Consider the following 26,750-nt stretch of genomic DNA (forward strand, 5'->3'; position numbering starts at 1 on the left):
TTTGCGGCCTCGAGGGACATAAAGGACATCATCTTTGGGAGGCATTGCCCCAGTTTCAATTTCAACTTTCTTCTCTGACTTTGGAGGGGTGGTTTTTTTCTTTTTCTCCCCTTTGTCTTGCTTCAGGGCAGCCTTTGGTTTCTTTTCTACATCAACAATGGCAATTATGGCCTTCAACGCTGGGTCAAATTCCTTGTCCTCACAAATCATTCCGATTACCGGCCCGTTCTTATGGGCCGGTAGTGGGTTGTTAGTCACATTGGGAATATCTTCATCCCTTAGCACTATCTTCCTTTTTCTATCAAGTTCTCCACGGCTCTCTTCAAAGTCCAGCAATCATCCGTGTCGTGCCCTTTTGCCCCTGAGTGATAGGCGCATCGGGTACCGGTTCTGTAAGCGGGTGATGCTGGGTTTTGCCTGGTTTGAGAAATAGGCTGTAGCACAAGCTTTGGTAACAATCTGGAGTAGGGTTCGCCAATTGGTGTAAAATTTGGCCTCTTGGGCGGTTCACAAGGGTGGAAATTATTTTGTGGAGGCCGGGGGTTGTAGTGGTTTTGGTAAGGAGGCTGGTTTCTAGAAAATAGAGCTTGGTTCCGGCTAGCTTGTTGTTGTGGCCGGACATAAGGTTGAGCATTCATGACCGTGTATAGATGAGGAGCATAGGCTACATCTTGGTGGGGGTAATAGTGCTACGGGATCCTTTCTGAGAAAAGGGATCTGGGAGTATGGTGTTTTCTTGCACCCGACGCTGCCATGGATGTTTTTTCCTTTTTCTTGCCCTTCGCTACTCCTAAGACCCATCCTGAATGGCTTGGGAGGTAGCTCTGATGGCGGATTGGCTCAAGATTCGCCCTGTTTTCAACTCATTTTCAACCATTTCGCCAATTTTGATGGCTTCGGCGAACGGCTTACCCATTACGGACATCATGTTTTGAAAATAATCAGCCTCTTGGGCTTGGAGGAAGACCATGACCATTTCAATCTTGTCCATTGGAGGCTTTACCCTGGAGGCTTGCTCATGCCATTTGACAGCGTACTCTCGGAAGCTTTCCGAGGACTTCTTCTTTAGATTTGTCAATGAGTTCCTATCATGGGCAATATCAATGTTGTACTGAAACTGCCTGACGAAGTCTCGACCAAGGTCATCCCAGATATGCCAACGGGATAAATCTTGATCCATATACCATTCAGACGCGATTCCGACCAAACTCTCTCCAAAGTAGGCCATGAGGAGCTCCTCTTTTCCGCCCGCTCCCCGCAACTGGTTGCAATATCTTTTGAGGTGGGCAATGAGATCTCCGTGCCCGTCATATTTCTCAAACTTTGGGGTTTCAAATACCAATGGTAGATACATGTGAGGGAACATACATAAGTCGTCATAGGATACACTTTTTTGTCCACTCAAACCCTGTATGTTTTTGAGACTCTGCTCCATGCTTCTCATCTTTCTCGCCATCTCCTCTTGCTCAGGGGTTTTGGTGGCTTTCTATTGCCCTGCGGTGAACTCATACCGGGGTTGTTGGAGTAAGTATAGGTGGGAAACTGTGTAGGTTCCAGTGGGAAAGATAGTGTTTGGAAGGTGAAGGATGATGGGTCAAAGCTGGGCCTGGGCAGTGTAGGCTGTGCCGAAGCCGAGCAAGGCGGAGCAGTGAAGATATTCGAAGCTGCACCTGAAGCTAACACCTGGGGGCGAGCCTCAGAAGGTGTTCCCACAAAGTTGGCAGAAATAGTAGGGTATCCTAGTGGGGTATTTGGATAGTTTATGGGGATGTTGGAGGTCCCACTTGCCTTGGTAAAAAGCTCGGGAAATCCAGGGATTGCACTTGGTGGTTCTCTTCCGTTTGCCCAGGCATCCCACATTTCCATCATGCAGAGACGCAGTAACCTGTTTTCTTCGGCAGCTGCCGATTCTGAAGTTGGGATGCCCGAGATCGGACTCTCATCTGCAATAGGAACTGTTGGCAGAGTCATTTCTGAAGACATTTCAATGCTTCCCTTCGACCTTGTGAAGTATGGATGTGAAGCCAGACTACCACAAAACCAACCACCTTTCTATAAAACGTGATCTTAATAGTAGACAACAAACTGGTTAGTTTGAAGAAAATAACACATAGGTAATCGCACGTTGGGGTGTGATGCACCTATACAGTCAAATGTGTTTCTACGTGTTTCGCAACGGTTGCATGTTTCATCCCGACTTTACTTATTTTCCCTGATTTTCTCTTTTTTCCGCTTCCCAATCTTCCACTTTTTTTTCGCTCTCTTTTCTCATTTTTCCTTTGATTTTCCTTCGGCTCTCTTTTCTTCCTTTTTGGGTTTTTCTTCTGGGTCTTTCTTTTCACATCCCTCTCTTATTGGGGTTATTTACAAAATCATGACCGGAACTGATGAGGATTGCCTACGTATCACGACGCCGCGTGAATCAGATCATTACGTAGTTCAAGAAAATAAATGCGAAAAATAAAGAAATTTTTTTTGGGAATTTTCGATTTTCATTAATAAAAACTCCTAAACTTTCTATTACAAAAGACTTCAAACTACTCATTTTCTTGGAAAAACTACGAACAGACTCAAAATAAACCAAAATACAGACTCGATAAGTGAAAAATTAGGAATACGTTAAGGCTTCGACTCCTGGGGCCCGTGGGACATCATTCGGTCTCGCCACGGGCCTATATACGAGATCCCTTTGAAGCCGCTCCAAATCACTCATTATCTGGCGGACAAATGTCATCACTGTAGCGAAGAAAGTGGTTCGAGTCATGTCCTCACATGCTTGGCATTTCATGACAATGTAGTCGGCAATGGCTCTAACCCTCTCTCGGATTCTACCTTTTTCCTGAAGCAGATGCCCGACCTGCTGATTCCTGGCTTCTAATACCTAAGTGTCGTGATGGTTTTGATTTTGCAATTGTTGCATTTCTTCCTCCATATGAGCCATCAAAGCATAACAATGTTCCCTATCAGCTTTAAAGTCCTTGACCTGCTTGGCTGCCTCATTCTCAAGGGTAGTTAACTTTCTCTTCAGATTGGTGATTGTCCCTTCATATTTTCTTTTCATTTGATGCAAAAACTGTGCCCGCCCTTCTGCGTTCTTTGCCAATTGGGCCCGGACTTTTGCTAGACTGGCTTCAGACTTTTCTAGGTCATCTTGACACTCAAGTGCTTTCTTTCTCAGACTGCTTATAAGCCTTTCGTCTGCTCGGCTTCTTTCTGGGTTTCTCACAACTATTCTCATTTTCTGGATTTGAGCTTTGAGGGCTTCGTTTTCCTGAGTTAGCTTTTTCTTTTCCCCTTCATCTACGGCAGCCTGGATACTGTTGCCAAATTTGAGGTCCCTGATTTGTCCCTCTAGTTTACTTATTTTGGCCATGTAGCTTTCTTCTTTTGCCAACCAGCCCCACTACTCTTGCGAGTCGTTGGTGAATTGTTGAACATGAGCTCTCTTAGCAGGTCTCTCAGGAATCTGGAACCTTCTACCGAACCAAATAATGTACTTGGGGTCTACTTCACCTCTAGCTAGATCACGTACTATAGTCTTAGGTTCAAGAAATATACATTCATTCCACACGTGGCGAACTCTTCCTTTCGGAAATACGGCCTTTGGGCCCAATTCGACGACATGTCCACTCAAATCTTCATCATGGGAGACGGTTTGAAATCTGCCCAATTGACGCAAAACCCTGTGAGAAGCATATGGCTGGATGCTCCGGATGCCCATCAGGAGAAGATAACAGGCTTCGGTTGACATGTACACAACTTCAGTGACAGGGAGCCATCCGAATGCCCATTCAATTTTAGCAGAAGTCAAAGAGATCAAACGTGCCAACCAAGCCTCGGTACCCTCGGGAAATCCAACACCTACCACTCGGCTTTCAAATTCTTTGATGCAGTTCAAACCGGTCATGCCATAATTCATATACCCGGCCCGGTGGCAGAGATGTTCCTGTATCCACAATTGTAGTAATAAGTTGCAACCTTGGAAGAACTTTCTACCTTCTCTACAGATGGTCAAAGCTCGGTAAATTTCAGACAAAATCAAGGGAACCAGAGTGCCATTAGCTTTCTTGATTGCGACGTCAGCCATTCCTACTAGGCCCAGTTCTATGTTGCGGTTTTTTCGCGGACAGATTATAACTCCCAAGAAGGCTTATAAAGACCAAGCCTCGCCTTGCCTCCCATTTATCTTTATTTCCAGCATGAGTCAAACCAGTATTCGGTGCTTCAAAGCCTTGGGGGTTACCATAACGTTGGTACAAGAACTGGAAAGTGCATGACCCTTCAGATAAATTCTTATCCTGGATATCCCGGCTAATACTCAACATATCCAAAAACTTGTGGGGAGATACCAGCCTTGGTGACACCAGATATCGACTTCTAAGATTTCCATTAAAGTTGGCGTAACGTGCAATTTCTTCTAGTGTGGGTGTGTGCTCAAAATCAGAAAAGCGAAACACATTTCGAGTCGAATCCCAAAAGGGTATCAATGCTTCAATTATGTCCAATCTTGGCTTGATGTTCAACAGTCTGACAAGACCACCCAATACTTTAATCACAATTCCTCTACTGCCTTTTCCCAAATCATTCCACCACATATGAAGTTGTAAGGGAATTTCCTCAAGAGCTGCGAAGGGTTCATTTTCGTTTGTGCTCATCCTGCACATTTATTAGGGTGATTTAATAACTCATTTTTGACTCAAGAAAAGATTAACACTTTTTTTTTCAAAAGTTTTCATTCCAAAAACAAAAATCCGGCTTTGCAAATACGGCCTTTCAGCACTTCGGGGAAGAAGATTTTAGGGTTGTGCTTGCTAACCGGTCGAAAATTTGAAAAAGAGACCACAGGCGGCTGTTCTTGCAAAAACAGCCTTCCGGTGCCCTTTTGGGGACATTCGGCTATTTTAGACAAGAATGACATCACCTTACTTATTCACCATAAAAACAATAATATTTTTGTTCTTTTTGGGCTATTTTTGCAAAAGGGAAAGTTGGACCCAATGAGGGTTGTCTACGTATCCCACATCCGGTGAGAATCAAACTGGCGTAGTTCGGGCAAATTTGTCGAAAAATAAAACCAACTATTTTTGAAAACAAGATTTTCTTTTCCTTTTTTTTTAAAAAAATTACAGTGTTTCAGTACCTTTTGGACATTGTTTTTTTTTTCAAAAACAGGTAATTATCTTTCTTAGCCCTCACATTGCTATTTTCTTTTCCCAACTTTATCATATTATTCATAAGCCGGTCAACATGCAAATCCGAAGCAAATAAATGCACAAGTAGCAAGCAGGATGCATCAGGATGGTCTTTTCATTTCAGGTACACCTGTTCTAGACAGACCCAACCCCTGTGTTGAGTCTCCAAAGTCAAATGCACGTAATGCAAACAAACGTTCCTACTAGGGATCCAACATGAGGTTTTGTTATACTAGGTTTAAAACCAGGGTTTATTGTTCTAGACCTGGCTTACCCGAGCGGACAACTCGAGCTAGGGGGCAGCGTACCGGGAATACAAAAGCTTCACCGGCTTTACAACTTGTCCGAACCTCGTTCTAAAATTGGATAAAACTATAGACAGAAGAGAAGTCACACGAAGTGCACACTCCCCAAATGATTTAGAAGACTCAGAGAGAAGAAGGGTTTCGTAACAGTTTATATACAGTTCACAAAATATCAAAGCGGTAAAAAGCGGCATTTAGCACATTAGGCTCAAACATGTAAAAATCAGACAAATAGATAAAAGCTAACTATAACAGTTATTCTAAGCTCGAATTCTTGAACCCTGAACCAGAGATTCTGGGTTCGATCCCCAACAGAGTCGCCAGAGCTGTCACACCTCCTTTTTACACTACCCGAAGGTAGTATAAGGGAGTTTTTCTACTTTAAGTGACATTATTCGAAATGAGATTAATTATTCATTTTTATTCAGAGTCGCCACTTGGGATAGTTTATTTGGTGTCCCAAGTCACTGGTTTATTTTGAATCCCAAATCGAGAAAAATTTTGACTTTCCTTTTGAAGTCTGCGAATCAGAAATTCTGAATAAGGAATTCTGTTAACCCGAGGGAAGGTGTTAGGCACCCCCGGATTCCGTGGTTCTAGCACGGTCGCTTAAACTATCATAATTGGCCTATTATCTGATTTTAATACATGTTTTAGCCTATAGTGTAATTTAAACCATTAACCGCTTTTAATTAATTTTAAGAAGATTTCAACATCATCTAAAACGCGTCTTTGGACCACGCCACATGAAATGTACCCGCAGTCTGAGACACATTTTATTTAACGTTGTTGAGATTTGGATTTGGGTCACATGAAATGCACACCCGAGTTTAGGAAAGTAATTTTTTTTTTAAAATAGCGCGCCTAAAGCAACTACGCACTTTCAACTTTGCGAGAGCCATGGAAAATTCAACTAAATGACGCACCTCGATTTCTAAGGATTAAAATATTAATCAAGCGAGGGTCATGCATTTTGAGCTTTTATTTGGCACGGCACACCTCGATTCTAATTTTTAAAAGGGCTTCTAAACTTAGATTGGGAGGGGGGCATAAATTATGTGTTTGGCTGATATGACACACCTCAAACTATTTTCAAGAGGCCAATTAATAAAGGAAAGCTTTTAAGGGATTCTGATTTTTACACTAAAAGTTCGAACTTATTTAACAAACTAATGAACCTTGTTCAAATAATTAATTACTTAGGGAAATCGTCCCAGACAACAGCAATATGAACAGGGCGCTGGATTTGATGAAAATAAAATAGGCTCGAACAACAAAATATAAGCAACCCAATGAGCAAATGCTTTCAAGCTTAAACCCAAAAATGAGCCCGATTCTTGGTAGAAGAAAAGGCGTCCATGACACAACACATGCATTTGAAATTGGACTTTTATCAGTTATTCCAGCATTAGGCCCAATCTTCAGAACCAAACACTTGTGCAAATTTAATTAAATGCCAACCAACTAGGACCATACAAACATGAAATCAACTGACATTTACTTCTGAATTTTTACTATTGAAACACTAACCAACTAAATGATCATTCTGCATTTTTAATAGTCACACTTAAACATGCCCACAAGTAAATCAGGATCAAATCAACGCATAGTTCAATTCTTAGAGTATTCTGGACCATTTCGCTCGCTTTAAGCATGATTTCATACCCACTAAAGTTAAGAACACATTCAGCTACCCAACTACATGAACACAGCACCATCCAAACACAACTAATATGTTGCAACAACTTAAACGAACTATCATAGCAGAAAAGACTCTGATGCAGTCCACATTATAGGATTTAGCATGATTGAATATAGGGTCTAACTACCAATTCAACAAAAACAAGTTGTTCCCCAAGTTTTCATAATAGTCCCAAGTTAGATACAATAGTAAAAGTTCACTATCCAAACCAGAACTCAACTAGACGATGTACACATCAGGTTACTAAAAAATATCAAAAGAAATACGACTGAATCACAAAATAACTGATGATATGCTTTAAACTTTTGCTTTTCATTTCATTCTTCAAGTCAAGCCTCACATGAGGTAAAATTCAGAGGTCATTTACCTGAGAATAAGGGGAAAGCAAGAAGAAGTAGGGATCAGTAGGCAGCAGCAACAAAACAGAGTCCCAGATTCAGCAGTAGAACAGTGAAATCAGTTCAAGAACAATCAATGAAACAGTGGAGGAATAACAAATCCAAACCCAGATTCAAACCAAAATTCAAGCCATTTCTCAAACCAGAAGTGTAACTAGGGAAATTTTCAAGTGCTTTAGCTAACAAAGAGAGATCAGAAATCTAAACAAGCAAAATCTTGGTAGTCTTCAACCATGGAATGCAGGAATTCAAAATTTTTTTTTAAAAGAACTCAGTCGTTTCATTTTTTTTTCCAGGGATTTTTGTCTCTAATCTCTGACTTGAACCTCAAGTAAAGATGCCTTTATAGGCAAGGTTTTAGGGCTGCAGAAACAAGCTCATTTTTGAACTTAAGACCTTTTGCAATTTTGGTTTTTGCTCAAGTACCCTCACTTAAAAAATCAAATTTTCAGTTAAGTCTCAATGACACCTTCCTAGCAACTTCCTAATTCAGTTATGCAAGATTCTCTAAGGTAAACTACCCAAAATACCCTTTAAACCCCTTTTATTTACTTCAGTAAACCAAAACTTCAGACAAATGGCCCAAAGGTCTTGGGCTACTGCACTAGCAGGTTCTATGGCTTTTGGGCTCCTGAACCCTTGAAGCCCAAATTGTGATCCAAAAGACCATAGGCCGCGAATAGGTAAGCCCATAAGTTCTGCCATTCCGGCATCGAAAGAGAAAAACTAACGGAGGAAAAAAAAATGAGGCAACAAGCAAACACGAAATCAGAAATACTGAAGAAAAGGCTAATTACACTAATATACTGATAATCACTAATACGACCCAATTCTAAACATGCAACAGAGATCAATTCGAAATAACAAAAGAAGAAAGAAATAAGAATAAACAACAATACGCGACTTGAAATGCATACAAAGAATGACAGAAAAGATAGGAGATAAAAGAGGAAGAAGACAGAAGAAGATGAACAAAAAATGATGAGAAGCAAAGAAATACCTAGAATAGTAGAAAAAGGAAAATGGCTTGAACGGACTTCTGGTGCTTTCCGATTTGAAGCAAAAAAGAGTGTCAGTCGGTTTATTCTTGCGAGAACAAACGTCTAGCACTCATTTTAGCCAAAATCATCTTCGAAATAACCGAACCAGAACCTTTAAATGAGGCATCGAAGGTGGGAACAAGTCTAGGGCTCCGTTTTACGATCTGAAATTAAGGAGAAGTGGAAAGGATTTAGGGAAAATTGGTTGTGGTTTAGTGTTTAAGGGACTATAGGGATTATGGGGTTGAAGTTTGGTGGTGATTGGATGTTGTCTCGCCGGTAAAAATGGTGAAGAGGACGTGAGGGCGGCGCTGGTTTGATGAGGGAGATGAGAGACAGGATCTGTACTAGGTTAATGAAAAGGGTTTCAGGCATTTTTATGTAATTGGGATAAGTAATTTGGGTCGTTGGATCTGATGAAATAAAGGGCCTCAATTGACTTTTAAAAATTCAAACTCAAAACGACGTAGTCTCAAGCCCATACTACGTCGTTTTCAATAGTCTTGAGGCTGAAGTCTTGGACCGGGTAGAGACAACGGGTTTGGGTCTGATTTGGTCGGGTCTGGATGGGTAATGGAGGAAAACGATTTGGGCCTGAGGGAATTTGAATTAAATTGGCCCAAAAATTCGACTCCTTTCATTTCTTTTCCTTTTCTTTTCATTTCAAAATTCTTTTTCTTTTCAAACATAAAAATAAAACCTAAATTAATTCCTAACCCAAATTATGCTACCAAATTAGGTTAATTACTCAAATAATATTTGCAACAACTAATTAATTACCAAATTAAAGGAAAACTACAAAATTTGAAGCTAAAATTAAAAATGCAAAAATGAAATTTTTTTTTGTGATTTTTCATTTTTGCAAAACACTAATTTACTAATTAATCAAGAAAAAATATAAAATGAAGTCCTAAATGCAAATGCAATATATTTTGTATTTTTATTGCTTAAACAAAAACTAGACATGCGCACAAAAAATGCAAACAAAAAAGAAAAATTCTACAATAATTTCTAAAATAACAAATAATTAAAAGGAAAAATCTAATTCTTGGGATTATGTAGGAGCAATTCAGGTGAGGCAAAAATCACGTGCTCACAATATGTAATTTTGTTGTAGATTAAATGTAGAAAACAAGCCATTGTGAGTCTTATTTGGCTCATTCCTCACATTCAACATATTCTACAAATTCACGCCTCTTTAAATACAATACAACCATACTTTCTTGAATTTAAAGATATATCAATATATATAACTTAAAAAACACCTTCTCCTCTGCACAAGTTAGCTCCAAAACAGACGAAGTGGAATAACAAGCTCCCATCAAAATTTTTAACACAAAAACACAAAAGCTCAAAAATAAATAAACAACAATCTACAATTTTTCTACAATTGCTGCAATATAATGTATGTCATGTCTTCTTCTTCTTCTCCTTCGAGTTTCAATCTAAAATTCAGCCAAAACCAAGTCTAATCTTCACCAAAACCCCTCAAAATTGAGATATAAACTCCAAACTATATTCCCAATTATTTACAACAACACCCAATCCAAATAAATAATGATTTTGAAAACCCAAATTTGAATTCAAAGTTTCAAAGCTTTTTAATGGCTGTCAATGGTGGAATTGCTGCTCTCTTTTCCTTCCCTCTTATATTACTGAAGGAACCCGAAATCATAACCATCAAAAGTTATTATCATGTATGAACTTTGAAGATTTGACTTCAATTTTGACTGATTGTAGAAGAAAAAACCTTGGTTTTGAATGTTAATGGTAGAGGGTTTCAATTATTTTTCTGGTTTTAGCAGAGGGAATAATGGTTTGAAACGTGGGTGTGTGGTGATACATGGGTGAGGGTGTGGGGCTGTGAGAGAGAAACGTGGGGGGTGAGGATTTGGAGGAATATACGGTACCATAAATTTAGGAGTGATATAAGGTACAATTAATGTACAGTTAAAACACCTTATGGTATAGAATTGATAATTAGGTATACTAAATGTAATTATATCAAACCTTAAACATTAAAAGTAATATAGTTTCCTATATGGCATAGGAATGTAAAAATTCCTAATAAAAAATTCTTTTTACATTTGAAGTAGACGGTCCACCCGCTACATTTTAGCCCAAATTTGTAGTAGCTTTGGGCCCAATAACTTAAATAACCTTGCAATAAGTCCCGGAACTTGCAACTGTTGCCCAAACCGGAACTACGTCGGTTTCCTCTCCTTAACCAGCTCAGATTGATAATTTCCATCAAATACATATTATAGTGCCAATTCCCCTTCTTCAAAATCCCACGATCAGTCTCAAACGGTAAGTCTCTAAAACCCTAATTTCATATAGGAAGCAATTTGTGTGTATATTTCGTGCCTTTGGATTTGTTAAAATGGGAGCTGAAGAAGATGGACTAAAGAAATTAGAATATCTTTCTTTAGTTTCAAAAGTTTGTTCAGAGCTCGAGACCCATTTAGGGTTCGGTGATAAAGTATTAGCTGAGTTTATTACGGAGCTTGGTCGAAAGTGCGAGACAGTGGACGAATTTGATCGGAAATTAAAAGAAAATGGTGCTGAAATGCCGGATTATTTTGTCCGCACATTATTGACCATAATTCATGCCATTTTGCCTCCTAAGGTGAAGTCCAAGTTAGAGAATGAGTTGAGTAAGGATGATTCTGAATTTTCGGCATTGAAAATTAGGGATGATAGAGATAGAGTGAAGGAATTAGAGAAGGAGATTGAGTTGGAGGCAAAGAGTAAGAGGGGGAAGGATGAGGAAGAAGATTTTGATAGGAATAGGCATGACAGGAGGCGAGAGAGGGATCGAGATGATAGAAGAGAACGGGGCAAGGATAGGCATAGGGATAGGGGTAGGGATTGGGATGATGGGGATAGGGGTAGGGAGAGCGAGAGGGATAGAGACTGGGATAATCATGGTGATGATAGAGTTGAATATAAGGGCCGGGAAAGGCATAGGGATAGGGAGCGGGACAAGAATAAATATGAGAAGAATAGGAGAGATGGGTATGGGGAAGGCGAGGAGGATGATATGAGGTCTGGGAGGCATCAGGACAGGAATAAGTATGAGAAGAACAGAAGAGATGGGTATGAGGAGGATGGGAATGATGAAAGAAGGAAGGGGAGGTTTCCGTCGAATGAGCTTGAGTTGTATGGAGTGTATAAGGGGAGGGTGTCGAGGGTGATGGATTCTGGTTGTTTCGTTCAGCTGAATGATTTTAGGGGGAAAGAAGGGTTGGTGCATGTTTCCCAGCTTGCTACTAGAAGGGTTTCAAATGCAAAAGATTTGGTAAAGCGTGACCAGGAGGTTTATGTGAAGGTGATCTCTATTAGTGGGCAGAAGCTGAGTCTGTCGATGAGAGATGTTGATCAGACTACTGGAAGGGATTTGTTGCCATTGAAGAAGAGTTCGGATGATGATGGATTGAGGGCGAATCCTTCGGGGATGAACAATGAGGGTTCTAAGACAAGGATTGGTCTTTCAGGTATCAGGATTAAAGAGGAGGAAGATGTTGTTCCATCACGACGACCGTTGAAGAGAATGAGTTCTCCCGAAATATGGGAAGCAAAACAACTCATAGCTGCAGGTGTTATGAGTGTAAAGGAATTTCCTATGTTTGATGAAGAGGGGGATGGGGTGCTATATCAGGAAGAGGGTGCGGAAGAAGAGCTTGAGATTGAGTTGAATGAAGATGAACCCCCTTTCTTGCAAGGCCAGAGTCGGTATTCAGTGGATATGTCCCCTGTTAAAATATTTAAAAATCCTGAAGGATCCTTGAGTCGTGCTGCAGCACTTCAATCAGCTTTGATTAAAGAGAGAAGGGAAGTGAGGGAACAGCAACAGAGAACAATGCTAGATTCCATCCCGAAGGATCTTAACAGACCATGGGAAGACCCAATGCCGGAGACTGGTGAGAGGCATCTGGCACAGGAATTGAGGGGTGTCGGTTTATCTGCCTATGACATGCCGGAATGGAAAAAGGATGCTTATGGTAAAGCCTTGACCTTTGGGCAGAGGTCTAAACTATCTCTCCAGGAGCAGAGGAAGAGCCTTCCAATTTACAAGTTGAAGAATGAACTGGTACAGGCTGTCCATGATAATCAGGTCCTTGTCGTCATTGGCGAGACAGGTTCTGGCAAGACAACACAGGTGACACAGTATTTAGCTGAGGCAGGGTATACAACGAAGGGCAAAATTGGATGTACTCAACCTCGTCGAGTGGCTGCTATGTCAGTGGCTAAGAGAGTTGCTGAGGAATTTGGTTGTCGTTTAGGGGAAGAAGTTGGTTATGCTATCCGTTTCGAGGATTGTACTGGACCAGAAACTGTTATAAAGTATATGACTGATGGTATGCTTCTGAGGGAGATTCTGATTGATGAAAATTTGTCCCAGTATTCAGTCGTAATGCTTGATGAAGCGCACGAGAGAACCATTCACACTGATGTTCTCTTCGGACTGCTTAAGCAACTTGTGAAGAGGAGACCTGACCTCCGTCTGATAGTCACATCTGCAACCTTGGATGCAGAGAAATTTTCTGGATATTTCTTCAACTGCAACATCTTTACAATTCCAGGAAGAACTTTTCCAGTAGAGGTGCTTTACACTAAACAACCAGAAAGCGATTACCTTGATGCAGCTTTAATCACTGTACTACAGATCCACTTGACAGAACCTGAAGGTGACGTCCTCCTTTTCCTGACTGGTCAAGAGGAGATTGATTATGCTTGCCAATGTCTGTACGAGAGGATGAAAGGGCTAGGTAAAAATGTTCCTGAACTGATTATTTTACCTGTCTATAGTGCTCTGCCCAGTGAAATGCAATCTAGAATTTTTGATCCTGCCCCTCCTGGGAAGAGAAAAGTGGTTGTTGCTACGAATATTGCTGAAGCTTCATTGACTATCGATGGTATATATTATGTTATTGATCCTGGATTTGCAAAGCAAAATGTGTACAATCCAAAACAGGGGCTTGATTCTTTGGTGATAACTCCAATTTCACAAGCATCAGCAAAGCAACGAGCTGGGCGTGCTGGAAGAACAGGACCTGGTAAATGCTACCGCCTATACACGGAGAGTGCGTTCCACAATGAAATGTCTCCTACTAGCATCCCTGAAATCCAGAGGATAAATCTTGGGAACACTGTACTTATGATGAAAGCTATGGGAATTAATGATCTTTTGTCGTTTGATTTCATGGACCCTCCTTCCCCTCAGGCTCTGGTATCAGCCATGGAACAGTTGTATACTCTTGGAGCGCTGGATGAAGAGGGGCTCCTAACAAAATTGGGAAGGAAAATGGCAGAATTTCCATTGGATCCTCCTTTGTCCAAGATGCTCCTCGCCAGTGTGGACCTTGGTTGTAGCGATGAGATCTTGACCATCATTGCAATGATTCAAACTGGCAATATCTTCTACAGACCAAGAGAAAAACAAGCTCAGGCTGATCAGAAAAGAGCCAAGTTTTTTCAGCCTGAGGGTGATCATCTGACCTTGCTTGCTGTTTACGAGGCTTGGAAAGCCAAAAACTTTTCTGGGCCATGGTGTTTTGAAAATTTTGTTCAATCTCGATCTCTTAGGAGGGCACAAGATGTCAGGAAACAACTCCTCTCCATTATGGACAAGTACGTCTTTAATTCCTTCTCTTTGTTTTTTCATTTCTTGCTTCATCATCTCTTACAATTTTATTCAGCTTTTACTGCCTGATTGGGTTGGACTTAGTCAATTGATTTCTATCCATAATTTTATTGAGAAGAAACTTAATAGATTTGTTATCTAATGGTGAATCTTCCATGCCTTGGCAGGTATAAATTGGATGTTATGAGTGCCGGAAAAAACTTTACAAAGATCCGCAAGGCTATTACAGCAGGTTTCTTTTTTCATTCTGCCAGAAAGGATCCTCAAGAGGGTTATAGAACCCTTGTTGAAAACCAGCCCGTTTACATCCATCCTAGCAGTGCACTTTTTCAAAGACAACCGGACTGGGTTATTTACCATGAGTTGGTGATGACAACTAAGGAGTACATGCGCGAAGTCACTGTTGTAGATCCGAAATGGCTTGTGGAATTGGCGCCGAGATTCTTCAAAGTGTCTGACCCAACTAAATTGAGCAAGCGCAAGAGACAAGAACGCATTGAACCCCTTTACGATAGATACCATGAGCCTAACTCATGGCGGTTGAGTAAAAGGAGAGCTTGATCTTTTTGCTTTTTCTATTTTTCATGGGTTAATGCTGTGACCTTAACCACTTGTTTGTTCGGTGTAAAAGAATATTGTTCTATTTTAAAGTATAATTTTGGTCTTAGCAACTGTGGGAATTACTTCTTTGGTTCAAAATTGTTGGTAGCTATCTTTATGTTGTTTCCTGTTTGGAATCTGAAGAAGCTACGGGATTGTCAAAGTTTGTTCCTGTTCTTAAGAAGGACAGCATTCATCGAATCTGTTCTCCAGGAGAAACTTGTTAATATTCTGATACAGGTTTTGGTTCAGTGACAATGTTTCGGTTGGAAGCTCCAAAGACCTATTAACTTCTTGGTACTTGCGGTTGCTTAGTGCGAGTGCTATTTCTACTAAATTTAAATAAATTATACATAACCGACAATGGTGGATGAACAAGATGGTACGAACAGGGGCAATTTGGGGAACTTATTGTTTTGTCATTTAATAACATAGCAGGTAAGGAAATCTCTTATTTGGAATTTGGAATACCCTGGACTCTCTGTTTCTATCTCATTCTGGCTTCTTCAGTAATTTATGTGTCAGCTTTTTCTCGAGTCTCTCCACTTCTTCCGGAAGCTTTGGTTTCTTCTATTCCAGCGAGATCTACCTGTGAGTTTTGGTTTAATTTTCTCCGGTTTTAGTTTTTCTTCTTTCTCTCTAGGTATGTTTTGAAATAGATGTCTGGGCTCATGTTCTGGATACCTTATTATTTCTATTTTTTTTGTTGGGTAAAATGCTATATGGAGGGTAATATTGTTACTCAGGAAAACCGAGATATCCATGTATTTAGGAAATAAAGAATCTTCAGAGTTCAGAGGAAGTTCCATAGAAGAGATTGAAACTAAGTGTGCTTTCTTCTTGGCGATATAGAAAAAAATTCTAGAAATATTTTTGTCACAAGCATGTCGAATATCATTCCTTCTCACCTTTTCTTTGATATTTCTTGAGCTTCATATATGTGAGGACTATGATATCATCATCCAATGTTATTGCAAGTGATGCTTTTCCATTTTTGCCGATTTATCCTTCGAATTGTTGTGTTGTATTTTGAAGCTTCTAGAAACCATGCTCTGGATTTTTTGTGCTTCTGGTTTTCTTCTTGTTTCTTTCCCCCCTCTTTTTTGGGTATGAGAATGCATGCTATCTGATGCATCCTACATTATATTATGCAGCTATCTTTTCTTATTGTTTTCCTTTTGCAATCAAAGCGTTGGTATTTATGTTGTTCTTCTTTCCCATATTTTGATTCTTCTGGTTTTCCCCTTGGTCCATTTTTTTTTGCTTCTCTTTAGTTCCTTCTCTGTTATTGCCTCAATCTTTTGTTAAGTCTTTTCAGTCAATTTCAGATTTAATTGTGATTATAATTCCTGTTATTTTTCCTATCTATGCTTTGTTTTCAATCTTTTTTTTTTCCGTGTCTTCTGTGTATCTATCTTTTCAAGCCGCGTAAAGTAAATATGAGCATGGAGTAATCGGATTTTATTGCTTTGGTGGTTTTATCGGTCTTCTGTTATTTTTTTCTTATTTATTTTGTGCTGCTCAGTGTTGTCGGGAGGCCTCTTAAAATCAGAACACAGAAAAATGGAGTCTGTTGCCTTGTTGGTTTTGAAGTGCATGAATGAGTGTCTTGCAGTCTTCGACATATAACTTCGTCCACACATGTTTATCAGGACAAGCCTAAAGTAGTTTTGAATATAATGGTTGCCTATTGTGAATTCCTTCTGTCAGAGGTGATAATGAACTTTTACATAACTTTGCTGTAATACATAACTAATATAGTCCTTGAATAGGTCACTTCTGTGCAAAAACCTTGTATATGAAAATTTGAAGGTAACTGCATTTGAACTTAACTCTCCAAACTCGCAGGTTTAAATCTCAGTGTTTGTCCATCCTGACTGATATCATAGTGGAATGCAAGGGATCCAATTGTTACATTTTTGAGAGTTTGTCTTCACGGTGCTTTTGATCTAAAGGCATTTTTAGGTAACAAATTATGTCTTTAAATAGCTTTTGTCGATGCTAACTCTGCTTATCACACCTCCTTTTCATCTGTTGTTTTTTTGCTGTTCAATATTAGCTGTCGCGGCCTGCATTAGTGGAGTCCAATATGGTTATGTTTCATTCAATTTGAGTTGAGCTAAGCTGTGTCACTAGCTTTCTAATTTCCTTTGTGAGAACAGGTTCTTGTTTTAGTAAAAGTAAGGAAAATACCTTTAAGGTGTCGGGCAATTGAAAAACACTTTGTCTTTGTTTTGGCTTCCATTAGAATGCTTCCCTGTTAGTTCAGATAAAAAAAAATAGAATGCTTCCTTGTTTAAGTAGTTTCAAATACTCGACTCTCTCTTTTTAGTTGCACAATGTTGGGAAAGATGTGCGACAGGACTTTTAGCCACTGTTTAGCTGTATCAGTTTTTTTGATGAGGTAATAAATCTCATTAAAAGAAGGGCCAAAACATGCCTGTATACAAGGCGTATACCCCCAAAAAATAAAACCTTACAAAAAGACATGGTTTTCTACATAAGACACCCTATCGTATATACATATGGGAACCTCGTGGGTGCATCAAAAATAAATAAGGGAAAAGAGGCTACTCGTCAATCGTACAAAATCTTAATAAAGGGAATGCTTTACTTCCGTTAGCAGTTCACAATTATTGGTCCAACAAATTTTATCTGTTTTATACAGCTATAAAGTGAGTGTCTTTTTGTTGGCTGCACCACATTTCAAGAATATAGCCATTAACTCAGCAACTTGAGGGGAGGCGACAGAGAAAATTATCAAAATGCAGAAAGCAAAACAACAAGCAGGCCAAAGGTAAGGCCCCGTGAAATTTCCTTAATGAGGTACTATGTGTGATTATCTGAGACACAAATATATCCAAAGATAAAGTTTCCACATATTGTGTGGTTCTGCAAATGGAATAGGCTCTGCTTAAAATTGCCGTCGTTCAGCTCTACTTTCCTTTTCAAGCTCCCTTTCCATGATCCACACATCCTTGCCCCTATCTCTCATTCTATTGCCTCCTAATCACTTATAAATGGATATGCGTTTCAAGATTCATCTTCAATCACCTCTGTTCAAGAAAAAAGAATTTCATTTTGGCTTTTTTTTCCTTCCATTTTTGTGAATAAGTAATTTGTAAAAATAATTTTTTCCCTTTGGTTTCACTCTGTCTTTTGTATTTAATTATCCTAAGAGATGACTACCGCTTCTGAACATGCAAAGGAAAATATTTGACATGACTACGAAACCAGATGCCATTTACCCAGTAACAGTTACTATATTATATCAGATCCTTTTGAAGTCGTAATTTTCTTTTGCCTTGTAGGAACAGGATGGGCTAATTATTTGGACAAGAATTATAATTGCAAGGATATTAACCATTCACTGTAGGGAAGTGGCCAACATACATTTAAAATTTCTAGCTTTCTTTATTTCGGACACTCCGATCCTTGAGATCATCTTTCACACATAGATGCAATGGTTATTTCTCTTGAAATCTGAAGACATTATGTTGCAGCATGGACATTAAGATTACTATTGTCAGAATAGGTAAAAAGGGAGTAGCGATTGAAAATTTAAAGAACTAGGAGTTGAAAAGAAGAATAGTACTTGAATTTACTTGCGAACTCAAATCCTTCTCTTTATACTTTTGCAGCGAGACATAAAGTAGCGATTGCAGAGCGCAATGTGTATGTGCTAGCAATTACTATACTACCAAACTATTTAACGTCTTCCTGAGTACCCATGCAAATTGGACTTACTATCTGTTGATACGGAACTCATAGTTTGTTAGGCGTACAAACAGTATTTAGCGTTGTGGGTCTTTGGCGAATTACACTACTGGTGCCACTTCTTTGGTTTGTTTTTCCCTATTCTCCTGCTGATAGTTCTACTAATCTTCCTCAACATAACTTCTTGTGTAGGTAGCAGATGAGGAAGATGATATATTCATACCAGACAAAGCACTGAGAAAACCAGCCACATGCTCCCCTGTTCTTGCCCTATTTGATTATAGAGAGATTAATTTTGTAAATACCATGTTAAAGAATGCAAAATTGTGTGTCGACCACATATCCCACAGTTTTTTGCATGATATGGTAAGAATAGACGTAAAATAATAATATACCTATTTGGTATACTTATACATCGTGCTAGTTGTCACATGGGTGATTTATGTCACTCGAATTCTGCCCGAGGTTCACCTCTGTGCGGCAATCAAGCCTAGCCTTGACTTCAGCCTTTCCAACACTTAGTTTTATTTTTAGGGACGTTTGCACTTAGAATGAAAATAGGCAGCAAAAACAGTAAATAAAGGCACACACGATATACAGGAATTTCTTCCCAACTTATATTAATATGTGAATACAAGAACACAATAGCCAACCCTATGGCCAAGACAAAGAATTCCCTAATTTCCTGCCCCAAAAAGATTTTTTCACCCTTAGGAAATGACTTAGACGAATTTGGCTTCACAATGCCTTAGACTAAGTTTTTCTGCCCCGTTTTGGACAGCCTAGCCAAGTATTTATAAGGCTACAATCAGTTGACAAGCCCCAACTGATGGGCAAACAAGTTAAGACAAAGTACAAAAACGTGGGCACACTTTTAGGCCATGATCAACATGTCTTGGAAGAGGTTGCAACTGCCAACTATATGTGCTTTGCACATGTTTTCCAACTGCTGCTTGTGCACAGCATGTGTCTGATTTTCGCTCAGCTGCTTTGTGCCAAGGTTGGCATTGCGCCCAACCTTGCCTTTGACACTGCTCCGCGCCAATGTCATTGCCACAACTCGCCGCCCGCTGACTTAGCCACACACATTCATTGTCACAGCTGCCCGCCCATGTCAAGTCGCCCCCGACTTGATCAAATCTGCCCGTATCATTTGCCATTGCTTGTCCCGCCTTGCCTTGCCATGTCTTTGCCCCTGCTTGACATGGCTTTGCCTTGCCATTGTTTTGCCAACTCGCACATCCAAGTAAAGTGCGCCTTGCTTTCGTTCAAGGTGCGTTTGTCGAACCCCGCATTGTCCGTCATGCCGAGCAGCCCATCATGATGTTGCCCAATTTTCTGGTTGTGTGCCAAGGCCATCATGAAAATCCTTGTCACAACCCACTCCTGCCGAGGACCTTTGTGAAGGGGATAACAAACCACCCCCACCAGAAGAATTCGCCGTCCTCGACGAAGCAGCTTCCACATTTTTCAGCACTACCATAGGCCCTAAATATGCTGTTGCTTGCTCATGTTCTTCCTCGTTTGGCTCATCTTCACTCTTTTCTTCAGCAAACAATGCTGAAAGCCGTTCAATTCTTGGACAATCCCTCGCCATGTGTGGTCCTTTGCAAAAAAAAAAAAAACAGCCATCAAACTTGTTGTTTTGTCCCTTGTTTGTCGAAGGTCCAGCACATTGCTTTCCATTCTCATTGCCATTGCCCTCAACAACATTACCCTTGTCGTTTCCGTTTTTCCTCCACTCTTTTACCTTGTCCTTGTTCCCATTTTTGGACTTTGAAGTAGTAGAGAAATCAGAACCATCTTGTCCCAACCGGAAATCACCCAACGCATCCGCAACAGCAATGACACTAGGAAAATCTTTCACATTCTGCCTTCGTAGTTCCATTTGCGCCCATGACTGCAACCCGTAAAGGAAATTATGCAGCTTGTCTTCCTCAGATATGTTGCTTATATCCAGCATCAAAAAACTAAAATCTTTGACATAATCTCTGACCGTTCCAGTTTGTTTCAACTTATTCAAACGATCTCTAGCAATCCTGCCCGCATTGCTAGGAAAGAATTGATCCTTCAACTCTTTCTTCAGCCCTTCCCAAGAGTCAATCTTCAGTCTACCACCACTTACATCATCTGCCACACGCGTACGCCACCACAGCTTTGCATCGTCCACCAAGTACATAGTCGTAATAGGGACCTTGTCTTCATCTTGCACTTTGGCAGCATGGAAGTACTGTTCCATATCCCACAGGAAGTTTTCGAGTTTCTTGGCACTCCTTGCGCCATTAAACTCTTTAGGCTCCGGAATTCTGACCTTGGTACAATCTGCCCCACGCTGTGCTTCATCATTGCCAACAGCACGACGCAGCAACCCATTTTTCGTTTTCAGATCTGTGCACTCCTGGCTCCGCCTGTTCATCTCGACCTCATGATAGGCGAGAAGAGTCAAGATAGTCAGAAATTGATCCCCATCAACAGTTCCGACGAGTGCCTCTAATGCAGCAACCTTTTCCCTCAGTTCTGCGTTGCCACCAACCATTATTCACAAAATTCAACCACCGAACGTTGTGTCTCTGCCCCGATCCAGCATGGCTCTGATACCAGTTGTCACAGGGGTGATTTATGTCACTCGAATTCTGCCCGAGGTTCACCTCCGTGCAGCAGTCAAGCCCAGCCTTGACTTCAGCCTTTCCAACACTTAGTTTTATTTTTAGGGACGTTTGCACTTAGAATGAAAATAGGCAGCAAAAACAGTAAATAAAGGCACACACGATATACAGGAATTTCTTCTCAACTTGTATTAATATGTGAATACAAGAACACAATAGCCAAACCTATGGCCAAGACAAAGAATTCCCTAATTCCCTGCCCCAAAAAGATTTTCCCACCCTTAGGAAATGACTTAGACGAATTTGGCTTCACAATGCCTTAGACTAAGTTTTTCTGCCCCGTTTTGGACAGCCTAGGCAAGTATTTATAAGGCTATAATCAGTTGACAAGCCCAACTGATGGGCAAACAAGTTAAGACAAAGTACAAAAACGTGGGCACACTTTTAGGCCATGATCAGCATGTCTTGGAAGAGGTTGCAACTGCCAACTACTTCCCATGTGCTTTGCACATGTTTTCCAACTGCTGCTTGTGCACAACATGTGTCTGATTTTGCCCAGCTGCTTTGTGCCAAGGCTGGTATTGCGCCCAACCTTGCCTTTGACACTGCTCCGCGCTAATGTCATTGCCACAAATCGCCGCCCGCTGACTTAGCCGCACACATTCATTGTCACAGTTGCCCGCCCATGTCAAGTCGCCCCCGACTTGATCAAATCTGCCCGTATCATTTGCCATTGCTTGTCCCGCCTTGCCTTGCCTTTCCATGTCTTTTCCTCTGCTTGACATGGCTTTGCCTTGCCATTGTTTTGCCAACCCACACATCCAAGTAAAGTGCGCCTTGCTTCCGTTCAAGGTGCGTTTGTCGAACCCCGCATTGTTCGTCATGCCGAGCAGCCCATCATGATGTTGCCCATTTGCAGGTTGTGTGCCAAGGCCATCATGAAAATCCTTGTCACAACCCACACCTGCCGAGGACCTTTGTCAAGGGGCTAACAAACCACCCCCACCAGAAGAATTCGTCGTCCTCGACGAAGCAGCTTCCACATTTTTCAGCACCACCATAGGCCCTAAATATGCTGTTGCTTGCTCATGTTCTTCCTCGTTTGGCTCATCTTCACTCTTTTCTTCAGCAAAAAATGCTGAAATCCGTTCAATTCTTGGACAATCCCTCGCCATGTGTGGTCCTTTGCAAATAAAACAGCCATCAAATTTGCTGTTTTGTCCCTTGTTTGTCGAAGGTCCAGTACATTGCTTTCCCTTCTCATTGCCATTGCCCTAAACAACATTACCCTTGTCGTTTCCGTTTTTCCTCCACTCTTTTACCTTGTCCTTGTTCCCGTTTTTGGACTTTGAAGTAGTAGAGAAATCAGAACCATCTTGTCCCAACCGAACATCACCCAACGCATCCACAACAGCAATGGCACTAGGAAAGTCTTTCACATTCTGCCTTCGTAGTTCCATTTGCACCCACGACTGCAACCCGTAAAGGAAATTTTGCAGCTTGTCTTCCTCAGACATGTTGCTTATATCCAGCATCAAAGAACTGAAATCTTTGACATAATCTCTGACCGTTCCAGTTTGTTTCAACTTCTTCAAACGATCTCTAGCAATCCAGCCCCCTTTGCTAGGAAAGAATTGATCCTTCAACTCTTTGTTCAGCCCTTCCCAAGAGTCAATCTTCGGTCTACCAGCACTTACATCATCTGCCACGCGCGTACGCCACCACAACTTTGCATCGTCCACCAAGTACATAGTCGTAATGGGGACCTTGTCTTCATCTTGCACTTTGGCAGCATGGAAGTACTGTTCCATATCCCACAGGAAGTTTTCGAGTTTCTTGGCACTCCTTGCGCCATTAAACTCTTTAGGCTCCGGAATTCTAACCTTGGTACAATTTGCCCCACGCTGTGCTTCATCATTGCCAACAGCATGACACAGCAACCCATTTTCCATTTTCAGATCTGTGCACTCCTGGCTCAGTCTGTTCATCTCGGCCTCAAGATAGGCGAGACGAGTCAAGATAGTCAGAAATTGATCCCCATCAACAGTTCCGACGAGTGCCTCTAATGCAGCAACCTTTTCCCTCAGTTCTGCGTTGCCACCAGCCATTCTTCACAAAATTCAACCACTGAACGTTGTGTCTCCGCCCCAATCCAACCTGGCTCTGATACCAGTTGTCACAGGGGTGATTTATGTCACTCGAATTCTGCCCGAGGTTCACCTCCGTGCGACAGTCAATCCCAGCCTTGACTTCAGTCTTTCCAACACTTAGTTTTATTTTTAGGGACGTTTGCACTTAGAATGAAAATAGGCAGCAAAAACAGTAAATAAAGGCACACACGATATACAGGAATTTCTTCCCAACTTGTACTAATATGTGAATACAAGAACACAAAAGCCAACCCTATGGCCAAGACAAAGAATTCCCTAATTCCCTGCCCCAAAAAGATTTTTTCACCCTTAGGAAATGACTTAGACGAATTTGGCTTCACAATGCCTTAGACTAAGTTTTTTTGCCTTGTTTTGGATAGCCTAGACAAGTATTTATAAGGCTACAATCAGTTGACAAGCCCCAACTGATGGGCAAACAAGTTAAGACAAAGTACAAAAACGTGGGCACACTTTTAGGCCATGATCAACATGTCTTGGAAGAGGTTGCAACTGCCAACTGCTTTCCCATGTGCTTTGCACATGTTTTCCAACTGCTACTTGTGCACAGCATGTGTCTGATTTTCGCCCAGCTGCTTTATGCCAAGGCTGGCATTGTGCCCAACCTTGCCTTTGACACTTTTCCGCGCCAATGTCATTGCCACAGCTCGCCGCCCGCTGACTTAGCCGCACACGTTCATTGTCACAGCTGCCCGCACATGTCAAGTCGCCCCCGACTTGATCAAATCTGCCCGTATCATTTGCCATTGCTTGTACCGCCTTGCCTTGCCTTGCCTTGCCTTGCCTTGCCATGTCTTTGCCCCTGCTTGACATGGCTTTGCCTTGCCATTGTTTTGCCAACCCGCACATCCAAGTAAAGTGCGCCTTACTTCCGTTCAAGGTGCATTTGTCGAACCCCACATTGTCCGTCATGCCGAGCAGCCCATCATGATGTTGCCCAATTTTCAGGTTGTGTGCCAAGGCCATCATGAAAATCCTTGTCATAACCCACACCTGCCGATGACCTTTGTCAAGGGGCTAACACTAGTATACTACCGTACTAAATATTACCAGCTCATTTTATTTTGCTGATATATCATTTTTGTTACACTAATACGCTATTATGATATACTATATGCCAGAAATATTAGCAGTAATACACATATATATAACCACAAAAAGTAAAAAAAGAAAAAAAGAAAAGATAAAAGGTATATTATAGTTTATATTAAAAAATAAAAGGTATTCAGTTGGAAAGGAACGAAAAAAATGAATGGTATCAAATTAAGCAAAAAAGAATATAAAAATAATTTGAAGAAAATATAAATGGGATCCAATTAAGTAAAAAAATAAAGAAAAGTATAATTTGGAAAAGATAAATGGACTAGAAAAGGAGAAAAGAGAAAGGAAACAAAAATTTAAATATAAAAAAGAAATAAAAAAGAAAAGGAGCAAAGAAAAAATAAAAAAATAAAAAATAAAAAATAAAAAAGAAAAAAGAAAAAGAAGATAAAAAAAAGGAGGAACAGAAAAGATAGAAAAAAGAAAAAGAAAGGGAAAAAAGGAGAGAAAATAGGGATCAGGTGGTTAATATAGAAGTTGGAAACTAGAGTAGGCATATTGATATTAGGGAAATTTTCGTTCCTATACCATATAGGAAACTATATTACCAAATATGTTCATAGTTTGCATATTACCCGCCATGCTAATAGTATTTCTATAAAATATAGACAATTCATTAAATAAGGAATCATTGTAGCTGTAGGCTTCCTTATCTAGGGGCGCTAATATTGGGGAATTAAATATTCTTCCAAATATTTTACAACCACCTCACTCACGTATCAAACCACACCCCACGATTTCCTCTTCAATCACCCACGGTTTCCTCTTCTAAAACCAGCGAAAATCTGCACCATTGACAACCATTAAAAAACTTTGAAGCTTTGAATTCGAATTTGGGTTTTCAAAAGATATTTGTTTGTTTGGATTGGATGTTGTTGCAAAGAATTGAGAATTCTCTCTACGTCTCTCTCTATCTCTCAATCCCAAATTTCAGTAATACAAAGCAAAGGAAAAGAGAGCAGCAATTCCACCATTGGCAGTCATTAAAAAGCTTTGAAGCTTTGAATTCAAATTTGGGTTTTCAAAAATCATTATTTGTTTGGATTGGTGTTGTTGAAAATAATTGGGAATATGGTTTGGAGTTTATATCTCAATTTGAGGGGTTTTGGTGAATATTAGACTTGGTTTTGGCAGATTTCAGATTGAAACTCGAAGAAGAAGAAGAAAAAGACATGACATACATTATATTGCAGAAATTGTAGAAAAATTGTAGACTGTTGTTTTTATTTTTCTTTTATTCATTTACCTATTGTATGAAAGTTTAACAACATTGTATAAAAATTGTATTTAAGTGATATTATATTGTAGTTGTATATAACTTAGTAGAAATAATGTACGAAAATTGTAGATAATTTGTAGATAAGTTGTATAATATATAATTAGTTGTATGAAATTTGTTTTTACTATGTATAAATCAGATACAAAATATACAAAAGATATATTGTACAAATTTTGTATAAAATTTGTATGTAAGTTTTATGTTATTGTAGTTGTATTTAACTGGGTGAAAATAATGTGTGAAAGTTGTAGAAAATTATAGATAAGTTGTATTCCTCTATAACGGGAGATGTTGGCATATCAAGTAACTTTAGTGTTCCAGACGAACATGCATGAAAATAAAGATAAATTCTTTTATGAACAGTTTGTAGAAATTTTGTAGATAATTTGTAGAAACATTGAAATTCTGTATTTTCATATTAATTTTTCAAATGATATGTAGTTTTATTGTAGAATAAATGTAGAAATTTTGTAGATATTGTAAAAATCCATAATGATATACGCCATAGTTAAATGAATAAAAGAATACAATTTTATGGTAGTAAAATTGTGCATCCGCACCTCATGCTCAGTTCTGCAAAGTCAAGAAGACATTTTGTGCATCTGCACTCAACTCACGTAACTTTACAAATCTACAAGCAACTAGAAAATTGGTCATGTGCCTCACTTTACTTTACAATCCTCAAGCAACTAAATAAATGGTCATGTGCCTGGCTTTTGACTATAGCAACTTGATCAATAGATGAAGCACAACCTAATTTCAATTCCTCAATTCTGTCTCCCCGAAAACAAGCCATTGTGAGTCTTATTTGACTCATTCCTCACATTCAACCTATTCTACAAATTCACGCCTCTTTAAATACAATACAACCATACTTTCTTGAATTTAAAGGTATAGCAATATATATAACTTAAAAAACATCTTCTCCTCTGCACAAGTTAGCTCCAAAACAGACGAAGTGGAATAACAAGCTCCCATATTGAGATATAAACTCC

The 26,750-nt window shown here is 40.0% G+C and overlaps 1 protein-coding gene and 1 long non-coding RNA gene across 3 annotated transcripts; both read left to right on the forward strand.

Annotated features, from left to right (window-relative positions):
- Nucleotides 1–10,816: 10,816 nt before the first annotated feature.
- LOC107775318 (putative pre-mRNA-splicing factor ATP-dependent RNA helicase DEAH5) lies at nucleotides 10,817–14,983 on the forward strand. Its single transcript, XM_016595046.2, has 2 exons — nucleotides 10,817–14,271; nucleotides 14,452–14,983. Exons 1-2 carry the CDS (start codon nucleotides 11,021–11,023, stop codon nucleotides 14,843–14,845), a joined length of 3,645 nt encoding a protein of 1,214 aa, XP_016450532.2. The 5' UTR covers nucleotides 10,817–11,020; the 3' UTR covers nucleotides 14,846–14,983.
- Nucleotides 14,984–15,208: 225 nt separating this feature from the next.
- Nucleotides 15,209–18,976, forward strand: LOC107775325 (uncharacterized). 2 transcript variants are annotated; one of them, XR_001645726.2, is made up of 4 exons: nucleotides 15,209–15,475; nucleotides 16,733–16,849; nucleotides 17,553–17,681; nucleotides 18,196–18,976. It is a non-coding gene; the product is annotated as an uncharacterized LOC107775325 (long non-coding RNA). The 2 variants fall into 2 exon arrangements; XR_001645724.2 differs by having other exon boundaries at nucleotides 15,210–15,475; nucleotides 18,794–18,976.
- Nucleotides 18,977–26,750: the final 7,774 nt, after the last annotated feature.

This window comes from Nicotiana tabacum, chromosome 11 (genome assembly GCF_000715075.1).
Source record: "Nicotiana tabacum cultivar K326 chromosome 11, ASM71507v2, whole genome shotgun sequence".
Classification (NCBI taxonomy): Eukaryota; Viridiplantae; Streptophyta; class Magnoliopsida; order Solanales; family Solanaceae; genus Nicotiana; species Nicotiana tabacum.